The sequence below is a fragment of the Brienomyrus brachyistius genome, chromosome 14, assembly GCF_023856365.1.
Source record: "Brienomyrus brachyistius isolate T26 chromosome 14, BBRACH_0.4, whole genome shotgun sequence".
Taxonomy (NCBI): domain Eukaryota; kingdom Metazoa; phylum Chordata; class Actinopteri; order Osteoglossiformes; family Mormyridae; genus Brienomyrus; species Brienomyrus brachyistius.
The window spans coordinates 2,902,935-2,914,236 of record NC_064546.1 but is presented as its reverse complement, the minus strand read 5'-3'; the positions used below and the strand labels follow the sequence as shown (position 1 = coordinate 2,914,236).

Here is an 11,302-nt window from a genome sequence, read left to right as displayed (position 1 = left end):
CCAGCCCGTTTTCTGTTTTTTTGCGTTTTTCACATACTTTAATGACCATTCCCTTATAACAGATAACACCTTCCCAGCTCATTCCTCCATAGCATGGCACCGGACAGGTAGCTAAACGTCGTGGGCGGTTTATGCCACGCCCTCGGGCCCGCCTTCCCAGCGGCGCCGACAGCTAAGCGCATGCGCCGGAAGGCGGTCCTCTTTGATGGGCAACTCAGACTCCCATTAGGTTCACAGAGAGCCTTCGAGAGGTTTCTAGAAGCGCCGGTTGTTCTCGAACTATCTGCCTGAATAGTATAAGAAGCTGTTGGATGTCGTGTCTTTTTTCTTTGTACGCTGTGTTGTTGGCAGTATTTTGCTCGAATTGCGAGGTGTCAAGGTTTCCAATTCGCGTTGTTTAATTCACACATTTAAGGTAAGCAAGTGATCACGATCATCCCATCGAACTTTTATTTTAAATTTGCATGTATTGTCCCTGTGAGAGGTGATCTGTCATTTGGGCACATCCACTGTAAAAAATTTTATTAATGTGGTTTGGTAGTAATGATAGTCTATTCCATCACCCATTTTTTGAAGGAGTGATCGTCTAATAATTTAGCAGAATCAGTAAGAAAGATTAACTTTTGCGAAAGTGATTTAACCGAATTTGTCGTTAACTAGGGTTTTACTGGTAAGCCTGTATGGGGTTGCTAGCTAGCTGTCTGCACCTGCAACCTAACGAGTGCCCTGTCCATTACATATTGTGGGACGGTCTTGAAACTAATGTGAATTTGATAGCTGTATTTATGGCTGCACTGGTGTATAATAATTACGACTCATGGATACAGCTACAAAATATGATGCTGCGTAATATTTGTGTAGTTTGGCTATAATCTCAATGTTTTATTATTTTCAAAACTCTTGCGATTTTTTAAAACCGTAGTATTACGAAGTTTGCTTTGTTTTTTTTTTTTTAAGAATAGTTGCCTAAATAATTAACACGATCATCTGTTGTATTGGCTTCTTATTCATAAATTAATAGCCTGTTGTTTCCGATACTTTTTGATATATGATTTATTGCAGTTAAGTGACACGTGTATGGCCCAGGTCTGCTGTAAGCCTGTCCGCGTTCTCCGAAGGCGATGAATTGGCGAGCCATTCTGCTTCACCGCGGGTGACGGTTTAGTAGTTTCTAGAACAATGCAGTGTTCAGAGTGAGCCGCCGGGTGGCGCAATTCCACCGTTTTCGGGAGCCGCATGGCTTCATTGAGTACGACTTCCAGAAAAGTCCATGGATGCCGTCACGTCACGCCTAGACTTGGAAGACCAGTAGTACATGTTAATGACGGGGAAGGTCGGATTACGAGAAGTATTTATCGGCCGAAGGAAAACAAGTCGCTTTTTACCCGTCTGGCAATATTGTAGTTTGCATCTTGGCGAGGAGTTCCTTATGCTTTCAGTGAGATTTCGAAACTTAAAAGCCCGTCAATGTGTCCAGGAACTGGGATAATGTTAAGTATAACTGCTAATATATGCAGTCTTTTTTTGTATCTTAAATCTGATTACAAAAGACTGGCATAATTAATAGGTGTGGTGGCCTAAGGGATAGAAATCATTGCATAAAATTTAGACTCAGAGGTTTGATTCGAAAATTATTTAATCCATTTATTTAGATGCCTGAACCACAGGATCAGCCCATGGAGGATGAGGTGGAGACCTTTGCCTTCCAGGCAGAGATTGCCCAGCTAATGTCCTTGATTATCAACACCTTTTATTCTAACAAAGAGATCTTCCTCAGGGAGATTATCTCCAACTCGTCAGATGTGAGTATATTGGGAAATTATAAATATTAAAATGACTTAATTTGTGTTTAGAAGTGGTGAAATGGATTTTCAGTCAGATTTTGTGGGGATTAGAAGTTCTGAGGTTTTTTTTTTTTTTTGCTGTTCTAGGCACTTGACAAAATCCGGTATGAAAGTCTTACAGAACCATCTAAACTGGACACTGGAAAAGATCTCAAGATTGATATAATTCCCAACAAAGAGGAGCGTACCTTGACTCTCATTGACACTGGTATTGGGATGACTAAAGCTGACTTGATCAACAACCTGGGTACGATTGCCAAGTCAGGAACCAAGGCCTTCATGGAAGCCCTGCAGGCTGGAGCTGACATCTCCATGATTGGCCAGTTTGGTGTGGGCTTCTACTCTGCTTACCTGGTGGCAGAGAAAGTAACTGTCATCACCAAACACAACGATGATGAGCAGTACGCCTGGGAGTCCTCTGCTGGAGGTTCCTTCACAGTCAAAGTGGACAATTGTAAGAATGAACTTTGACTAAGTTATAATTAAGAATTTTAATTCAGCTAGCATATTTTACTTTTAACGGTGCGAGTAAAATGTTTCGTACAAAGGTCAAAGCATTTCAAAAATTAACGAAAAATCAAGGAAACTGATTACTTAACTGACCTAATACCTGCTTGCCCATTAGCTGAACCTTTGGGACGGGGCACAAAGGTGATTCTGCATCTGAAGGATGACCAAACGGAATACCTTGAAGACCGCAGGGTGAAAGACATCGTGAAGAAGCACTCCCAGTTCATTGGGTACCCCATCACACTATTTGTAAGTGGTGCCATGGATGCTGTTAAACTTACAATAATGCTGCTAATGTAATGTTTCCAGACTCTTCTCTGCCATTAAATTAACCATATTCCCTTCCCTCAGGTGGAAAAGGAACGTGACAAGGAAGTCAGCGATGATGAGGCAGAGGAAGAGAAGGATAAGGGAGAAAAAGAGGAAAAAGAGACAGAGGAAGACAAACCAGAGATTGAGGATGTAGGTTCTGATGAGGAGGAAGATGAAAAGAAGAGCACTGACAAGAAGAAGAAAAAGATCAAGGAGAAGTATATCGACAAGGAAGAGCTGAACAAAACAAAGCCCATTTGGACAAGGAACCCTGATGATATCACTAATGACGAATATGGTGAATTCTACAAGAGCCTCACCAATGACTGGGAAGACCACTTGGCTGTAAAGGTGAGTTGTGACTGACAGTTGATCTTGTATCTTGCACAGTGCGGTTACACTCAAAGTGCTGTCCTGCTAAATGAGCCCTGGCCTTTCAGGTTTGTCTGTTCTCGTTTTCTAAGTTGCATGTCTTGTTTCCTCACCACAGCACTTCTCGGTTGAGGGCCAGCTTGAGTTCAGGGCCCTGCTGTTTGTACCCAAGCGTGCTCCTTTCGACCTGTTTGAAAACAAGAAGAAGAAGAACAATATCAAGCTCTATGTGCGCAGGGTCTTCATCATGGATAACTGTGACGAACTTATCCCTGAATACCTCAGTAAGTTGCTTGTAGACTTATTTGTGTTTATATCATGTCCATAAGAGCCCAAGAAAATGTCTTCAAATGCTGAATTCTTTTAACCCTCCCCCTGACAGATTTCATCAAAGGTGTTGTGGATTCCGAGGACCTTCCCCTGAATATCTCAAGAGAGATGCTGCAACAGAGCAAGATCCTGAAGGTCATCCGTAAAAACCTGGTGAAAAAGTGCTTAGAGCTGTTTACGGAGCTCTCGGAGGATAAAGACAACTACAAAAAATACTACGAACAGTTCTCCAAAAATATAAAGGTGAGATGATCTGCTGTATAATAGACGAAATGTCTAATCTTTTTTTTTTTTTTTTTTTATAAAAAGACTCCACTTATTGCATTTGAATTATTGCATAAGGGGCTGTAATTCAAAGGAATTAAAGGCTTATTTGTTTAATTTCAGCTTGGAATACATGAAGACTCTCAGAACCGCAAGAAGTTGTCTGAGCTCCTGAGGTACTACACATCTGCTTCTGGTGATGAGATGGTCTCCCTCAAAGACTATGTCACACGCATGAAGGAGAATCAGAAGCACATCTATTACATCACAGGTAAGATGTGTTCCCAGCATACTTAAGTACCTAAGGGAAAGTACCTAAATTGAGTGATACAAAATGTAAATTTTAGTTTTTGTTTTAATTTTAGTACTGTGGATGTTCTAATCACATTTTTTTTTTTGTAGGCGAGACTAAAGATCAGGTGGCCAACTCCGCCTTCGTTGAACGCCTTCGTAAGGCTGGCCTTGAAGTTGTCTACATGATTGAGCCCATTGATGAGTACTGCGTCCAGCAACTTAAGGAGTTTGAGGGGAAGAATTTGGTGTCTGTAACAAAAGAAGGCCTGGAGCTGCCTGAAGATGAGGATGAGAAAAAGAAGCAGGAAGAAAAGAAAGCCCAGTTTGAGAATCTCTGCAAGATAATGAAAGACATCCTGGAGAAGAAAGTGGAGAAGGTGAGATTGCCTATTGGCCAAATACTGTTTCACTGTACAAAATGAGATTTATGGAAGAATTTAAAAACTTGCTTTTCCCTCCTAATATAGGTCACTGTGTCCAACCGATTGGTCTCTTCTCCATGCTGCATTGTTACCAGCACATATGGCTGGACTGCCAACATGGAGAGGATCATGAAAGCACAGGCACTAAGGGACAACTCCACTATGGGCTACATGGCAGCCAAGAAACATCTGGAGGTCAACCCTGAGCACCCCATTATCGAGACACTCAGGCAGAAGGCTGAGGCTGACAGGAATGACAAGTCTGTGAAGGATTTGGTGATCCTGCTCTTTGAGACTGCCCTGCTGTCATCTGGGTTCACACTGGATGACCCACAGACTCACTCGAACCGCATCTACAGAATGATCAAACTTGGGCTGGGTGAGTCTTAATTGCTATTTCAGTAGGTTTTTAAAGGAGTTGCATTTTCATCAGCGCCATATGGTTGATTGTGTATCATTTATCCTTAAAGTCCAGTATTTGCCACAATTAAACTGTATTGCGTCTCTCCAGGAATTGATGAGGATGACATGTCTACAGAAGCTGAAACAGGTGGTGCTAATATTGAAGACATGCCCCCACTGGAAGGGGGAGATGACGCATCCAGGATGGAAGAAGTTGACTAATGATTCCATAAACTCAATGTGTTTAATCCAAATGTAAATTGTCCCGTCCTGATTTTTTCCAATTTAAAATGTAATGTGAATTTTTTTTTTTTTTTCATGTTTCCCTTTGTTACATAATTTTGTATTTATCTACATTCCAGTTTCTTTACCTAACATTTAAATGTTAACTTCAAAGTTAATAAAAGTGTCACTGTTGTATTTTCTGGTGCCTTTTATTTCAAGATGCATTAGTTTACTGGAATATAGCTAGTAGATTGTCGAATGGGCGGTTCCCACCTCCAGTCATATAAATACTGTTTTTGAAATGTTTCCTGGTTCAAACATGAAGTCGTTTACCTGTGAGAAGAAAATAAAGATTGCATATCTAGCAAGATTTGGTATTGCTCCATTTCTTATAAGAGCTACTGTTGAAAGGTTAGTCCATTTTTGAACTAGGTCTGTGGTACAGACCTTAGCTGAGTTTGTGGATTCTGCAGTGGAAATGGTATTTCTTACCATGGTCTTAATGGTAATTTTAAAAGAACTTGGTTTTTAAAATTGCATTTAACATTGGTACACGATGTGTATGTTGTGCAGTTACTGCTGAAAGAAGAATGACCAAATCTTAAGGCATATTGTGTGTGTGTGTATATATATATATACATTTAATACTAGACCCTCTATTAGGCAAAAGGTAACTTCACCTTATCTGTGACTGGGATAAGCTGCTGGAAAATGATCTGTGGATTAAAGTTAATGGGTCAGATGTGCTTTTCTCTAGATTGCCCAGCTAGCTAATCATGAAATTCCAAAGGCTATAGTTTAAACATTTTTGAATAGCAGTTACATATATCATTAATTGGTTAAAAATGCATACTTGGTGACAACACAACATAAAATACGTATTTATGTACAAGTATTACACTACATGTAGATCATTTAAAATGATGATTGATCGGCCTTTGTTATGTCTACCATTCTCTATTTGCCATACAGTAAAAAGTGGCTATTAAACCTCACGCCACTTAGATGATTCAGTTTGTTGACGGACAAGGTAAGGCCTGCTAATATCTAGCCTGATATTCAGTACTCCATCCACCATCTATCCTGGTCAGGGGTGGGGTGGGATGGAGCTTAAACCCCAAAGCATGGGTCAATAGGATTATCCATATTATATAACTAAAACAGTTGTTAAAACGTAAGGGGAAAAAAGGCAATACTAAAGTCTTATTGCGTTATTGGAAATAAAACCTGGAATATCACAATTGAGCGAATATAATTAATGGGCTAAATTTCTGCGCGTGTTCTTTATTAGCCCGGAGGGGGCAGCAAAACAGAGAGACGTGCGAACTGCAGAATGTCGACAAGACGAAAAAAGAGAAGGCAGGAACAGACGCTGCAAGGTAAAAAAAAAGAAACATACATGTATTTTCTCATTTTAATGTTTAGGGCACTTATTCTGAGCTCAGCGAGCCTTGACATTTTCTTCTTATAGAAGCAGTACTTTAAAAATATTCTTTACATTTTGTTTCTGTTGCATGATATAAGAAATATGTCATCGTTTTTTCTTTACCCGGAATTGTTCAAGCTGCTTTTACAATATAAAAACAGCCGTTAGGTCAGGTTTTATGTAGTTGTAGTCAGTTTGCTTTTTTATGGTAATCGTATTTGGAAATATATTGTAATGTTTTCAAGCGGGACGTGTCATGTTAACGCTTGATTAACTGGCAGTCGAAGTGTTTGCTTAAAAAGGGCGTTAAGTCTGGGGGTCGCAGGTGCGGGGATCGTGGCAAAGGGCTGGGTGAGAAATGTGCGTTTGGCCATACAAGTGTATCCTTGTACAGATTCAAAATTCATACTGATTATAATCACTTATTTAACACTTTACGACGTGGAGTTACTCAGGGAGTGCGCTATTTACTTTCTTGCATGGAGGAATACGAAAGAAGTAGGAAAAACACTGTGTGTGATTTTCTTACTTCGTTTCAATCACCCTTTATAAAAATTGCAAAATGTATATGTCGCCATTTACGTTTCAGCAACGGGAAAACATGAAAGATGTTTTCGTGCACTAGATGGTGGTAAAATAATATTTCACCATTCTGAAAGTTATTTTTTTTAGTCAACCTCGACAAGTTTTAGGCGCATAACTGGCAAAATTAAACTAAATTCTCTCTTGTCATTTAAGAGAATGACTGGAGACGCTTGTGACTTATTTTCAGTTATCTTACTACTACTGCTGTGTGAACTTGTCGAATTTTCTCCTTGTTTGCAGGATTTCGAGATTGTAAAGATGCTCAGAGATGCTCCAGCAGCGTGGATAGGCTAGCTTTCAAATATATGGTAAGAAAATGGGTTAACACTTTATTTGACGGGTCACAAATACTTTAGTAGTAATTAAGTTACTATTGAAGTACACATTATGAACAAATATAGTTGCTACTTGATATAAAAGATGTGTCACGATTCATTAATGATGAACAAACAAGAGATCAGTATTTCTCTTGTTTTATTCATTACTTGTTTCTTCAGCAGTTCCTTCAGTAGTTCACAAAGGTTTACAGAATTAACAGATATAGTAACAAATAGAGTAACTGCTTGGGATAAAAGATGCATCATGATTCATTAATGATGAACAGATATGAGATCAGTATAAACTTGTTATTCCTTACTTGGTCCTTCAGTAGTTCATGAAGGTTTTCAGAATTAACAGATAGTAAAAAATATAGTAACTGCTTGAGATAAAACGTGCGTCACTATTCATTAATGATGAATTAACATGAGATCAGTATGTAACTAAGACTTAGTCTGTGGTCAGTTAATACATAAGTAATAGCATAATGCTTTATTATTTGTGCCAAATTAAGTATTACTGAAAATAGTTTTGAGTAATACAATAACCTGCTTCAGGGTTAAGCCAAAAATCCTGAAATATTGGGCCAAGATGATTCGTTTAAAGTCGCTTTATTTACCGACTAATAATTCAAATTAAAGATGTTCCAGTTCACAGCTGTAGGCCTATCAGGTTTTTGTATTTTCTTCTATTTTTTCCAAAAATAATGATGCTTCAGGTTACATTATGTGTAAAGTACACTTTGTTGTCTCTTGTTTAATTCTACTTCTTTTGTCCCAGGAGATGTGCAAAGTGGAATCCAGTACCGATTCAGGGTCAGACACGAGTCCAAGGTGGTCTGACACAAGCAGCAAGGTACGGTTTCAGCAGAGAAACCTAATCCAATCAGTTACTCATTTGGCAAAACTTAAAATAGTGTTCACTTAGTGTGACAGAATATGTGTCACCATTTTGGAAAAACTAAACAGAGACCTGATGATGAAGTTGAGTTCTTCCTTCACTTTGGTTTGGCAGTAGTTCTGCATTTTACTATAATGTGTCTTTTGGGATTTTTTTTTTTCTGGCCTTTATAGTAACTTTTTGGCGTGCCGAATACTGGAAATGTTTTTGCTAGGCAAGATTTTTTTACTATAGACTTTGTTTGGATAAAATAGTTCAGGTTGTCTGTAAACTCATAGTGCTTGTCTGTGCATTAGAAGTATAAAATGAATTTACTGGTCCTCGTTTTTGATTTTTCACAGTATATTTAGTGATTTCCCACCCCTATGATTGTTTATGTGTAGGGACGTGTCTCTACTAGACACAAGAGTGGACCTCCCCGGAAAATGCTGACATGTGCACAGAAGCCAGCAGGGAGGCACCATCTAATCGTGAGTGGGAATCAGTCTCTGACTAGATTAGACTGCCTTTTTTGTGACCCCAATTATCAGAGGTGGATAAAGAGAAAATCCAGACCAAGATTTTGTTTCTACCAACCAAGTACTCTTTGACTGACTCCTTTATACTCAACTATCCACATCTGCTCATCCACATTCTTGCTACGTAATGGGTCACTGCTGCTGTGTCCCTGGTGTGTGTCTATCCTAGGAGTGCCTTGTGACATACTTGTATCATTCCAGTCCCTGGACCCATATGATGGGAGTTCAGAAGACTCTGAGATGTCAGATGATGAGCCTCGAATGATGAGGCAGGGAGTTTCCAAGCTCCGGAGCAGGTGTCGCAGAGGGAATACCAATTTTGCTTCATTCCCTAAGGATGCTAGGAAGTGCGTGGCCAGGCCTAACGTGGTGGCACTGCCCCCTGCAGATGTTCAGATGAAGTCATCCAGTGACTCTGAAGTACGCATGGGTGACCCTGGCCTCCTGTCCCCACGGGCCGCAATGCCCCAGATTGGTGTAGAGACACCTGTAGACTCTGGTGTGCACACTGAATCGCCACTCTGCACACCTGCGATTTCCTACGTGGGGGCAACCCCTCTCGGGCTACTTGGGAGTCCTTCCCGCCAGACCGGACTTTACAGACAGCATGGAGAGAGCCCTTCCTTTCTTGAGATCTTTCCCAAACGTAAATCGTGTCTCCCTGGAGCTGAGGTGGGGGAGCGTGGCCTAAGGAAGAGGCAGCGTGTTGTAGACATGGAGCTGGGCCCACTATCGCTGTGAGCCAGCGAAAGAAAGGGATAGAGAGGTTTGTTTTTTCCCTGGCAAATCCTTCAGGCCCCATTTAAAAACTGCTCACGGTCTTGACGAGTGGGTATAATACCTGCTCAGACAAAAAAGCACAGCCAAGCCAACAGTGTTCACTGGTCACTGGCAGTATGCATCTTACATGCTAATGTCCTGCTATTGACTAGTCACACTTGCTCACTTGCACAGGACAGTCTAAGGAAGGATGGATCTTAGCTGCTGGACTGAAGAAGCACTAGTGTACCTTCAGTGCTTCCTTTTCTCCCCCTCCATGTACATAAGTTTGCTCAACCACAGTTTTGAATTTTGTCTGTCATGGTGAATGTAAATATTTGCTGTGGTGTGTAAATAAAAATTGCACTTAAAATGTCCATTATTGGTATCATTTCTGTTCAACAGTTAATTTGGTCTAGTTGCTATTTTAAGGTGTATTCTGATACTAAGTACACTTCTTGGGAGCTGACTGCAGACAACTCAGAGTAGCTGTGCAGTCAGTGGATTATTGTTAGGTAGACGTAGACACAGTTACTCCTTGTATTATAACTCAGTATTAAAATATTACACATTAGACATTTACTTTTGGAATATAGCTACATTTTGCATGGGTCAGAATGAACTATATGATTGCTGCTTAATGAAAACTGTGTATGTGCCTTTTTGGATGATTCTCTACACAAAAGATGGAATATGCCCGTTCTCTGATCTACTGATAGCATTTGACGTGTCATTGATTAATGAAAAGATGTTTTATGAAGTCAGCTATTTAATTTGTATTCAAGTTTGTACTAGTTAATATATTCATGATTGGCGTTTTGGATTATTTATATAGCTAATTTTAATAATTAAACATTGATGGCTAACATTGTTAATTATGAATATAAAGCAGGGTTAGTTTGTATCTTCTTAACACTGACCTATTTGCCTCACTGACAATAATCCACATAAGTCCATTTAAAAATTAAACCGTTCACTGGTGGTTGTGCAAAGATAGGTTTCTGTTTGTGATGCAAAGGGTATTGCCGATATGATGGTGAAAGTGCCCTCATTTTTGGTGTTTTGCTGTGGTCACTTTCTTGTTCTTGATGAAATATTCGGAACTGATTTACTGCATAGTTAAGTTTTCACATTTCTTGGGAAATGAGGACAAGTAGTTTCTCAGTATCCAAGTACGGCCATTGGAAGCAGACATTGTGTAGGTCCTCTTAATTGGGAAAAGGTGCATGTAGATTATAGATGTGTGCAGCTACACTCTCATTGTGTAAATTGAAGGATATGGACTTAAGTTGCATAAAAAATCATCCTGAACACCAAGGTCAGGCCAGGTTGGTTAGCTTGCACTGGTACAACACGTTGTCGCAAAACCACCACACAACAAAACACCTTGGGATCCCAGTTGGCAACCCCCCAGGTCGACACGCAGTTTGGAAAAGGCTGTCAATCTGCTGCAGCCAGGTGTTATGTGGGCATCTCTTTGGCCTGGTCCAGCCACTCAGGTCCTCAGAAATGAGGATACTGCAAGCCGTATCATCCTCATGGAAACATGCCATATGGCCATAGTTCTGTAATTGACTTTCCCTCACAATGCAGATAATGTGCCTCATTTAGGACTCTGTGAGAAACCGCTTATTTAACACAAAGTCAAACCAACGGTACCCAAGGATTCTCAAAAGAGAGACACTGCTAAAGGAATCCAGTCTTCATCTCAGGTCACCAGATAGCATCTATGTCTCACAGCCATACAGCAAAACAGGGAGCACCAGGACTTTAAAGACTTGGACCTTCGTCCTCTTACAAAGATATCAGGAATGCTACTAA

General features: G+C 40.1%; 2 protein-coding genes across 6 annotated transcripts; both read left to right on the top strand.

Annotated features, from left to right (window-relative positions):
• Positions 1 to 219: 219 nt before the first annotated feature.
• Positions 220 to 5,343, top strand: LOC125707305 (heat shock protein HSP 90-alpha-like). Its single transcript, XM_048974352.1, has 11 exons — positions 220 to 415; positions 1,653 to 1,802; positions 1,932 to 2,298; positions 2,470 to 2,603; positions 2,706 to 3,017; positions 3,157 to 3,322; positions 3,421 to 3,611; positions 3,756 to 3,903; positions 4,035 to 4,303; positions 4,394 to 4,727; positions 4,860 to 5,343. The coding sequence occupies exons 2-11, from the start codon at positions 1,653 to 1,655 to the stop codon at positions 4,970 to 4,972; spliced, it is 2,184 nt and encodes a 727-aa protein (XP_048830309.1). The 5' UTR covers positions 220 to 415; the 3' UTR covers positions 4,973 to 5,343.
• A 503-nt stretch (positions 5,344 to 5,846) lies between these two features.
• LOC125708130 (uncharacterized) lies at positions 5,847 to 9,858 on the top strand. 5 transcript variants are annotated; one of them, XM_048975694.1, is made up of 5 exons: positions 5,847 to 6,354; positions 7,227 to 7,294; positions 8,088 to 8,159; positions 8,588 to 8,674; positions 8,924 to 9,858. In XM_048975694.1, exons 1-5 carry the CDS (start codon positions 6,309 to 6,311, stop codon positions 9,461 to 9,463), a joined length of 813 nt encoding a protein of 270 aa, XP_048831651.1. In that variant the 5' UTR covers positions 5,847 to 6,308; the 3' UTR covers positions 9,464 to 9,858. The 5 variants fall into 5 exon arrangements, with proteins under 5 accessions (XP_048831651.1, XP_048831650.1, XP_048831654.1 ...); XM_048975693.1 differs by having other exon boundaries at positions 5,850 to 6,354; positions 8,085 to 8,159; XM_048975697.1 differs by lacking the exon at positions 5,847 to 6,354 and adding an exon at positions 6,534 to 6,761.
• Positions 9,859 to 11,302: the final 1,444 nt, after the last annotated feature.

Bases quoted from the DNA above. Each gene is read 5' to 3' on its own strand.
- LOC125707305 (XM_048974352.1), top strand. From the start codon at position 1,653: ATGCCTGAACCACAGGATCAGCCCATGGAGGATGAGGTGGAGACCTTT. The intron at 2,604-2,705 runs GTAAGTGGTGCC...CCCTTCCCTCAG, and splicing joins GGTACCCCATCACACTATTT to GTGGAAAAGGAACGTGACAA. The intron at 3,904-4,034 runs GTAAGATGTGTT...TTTTTTTTGTAG, and splicing joins GCACATCTATTACATCACAG to GCGAGACTAAAGATCAGGTG.
- LOC125708130 (XM_048975693.1), top strand. From the start codon at position 6,309: ATGTCGACAAGACGAAAAAAGAGAAGGCAGGAACAGACGCTGCAAG. The intron at 6,355-7,226 runs GTAAAAAAAAAG...CCTTGTTTGCAG, and splicing joins GCAGGAACAGACGCTGCAAG to GATTTCGAGATTGTAAAGAT. The intron at 8,160-8,587 runs GTACGGTTTCAG...GTTTATGTGTAG, and splicing joins GGTCTGACACAAGCAGCAAG to GGACGTGTCTCTACTAGACA.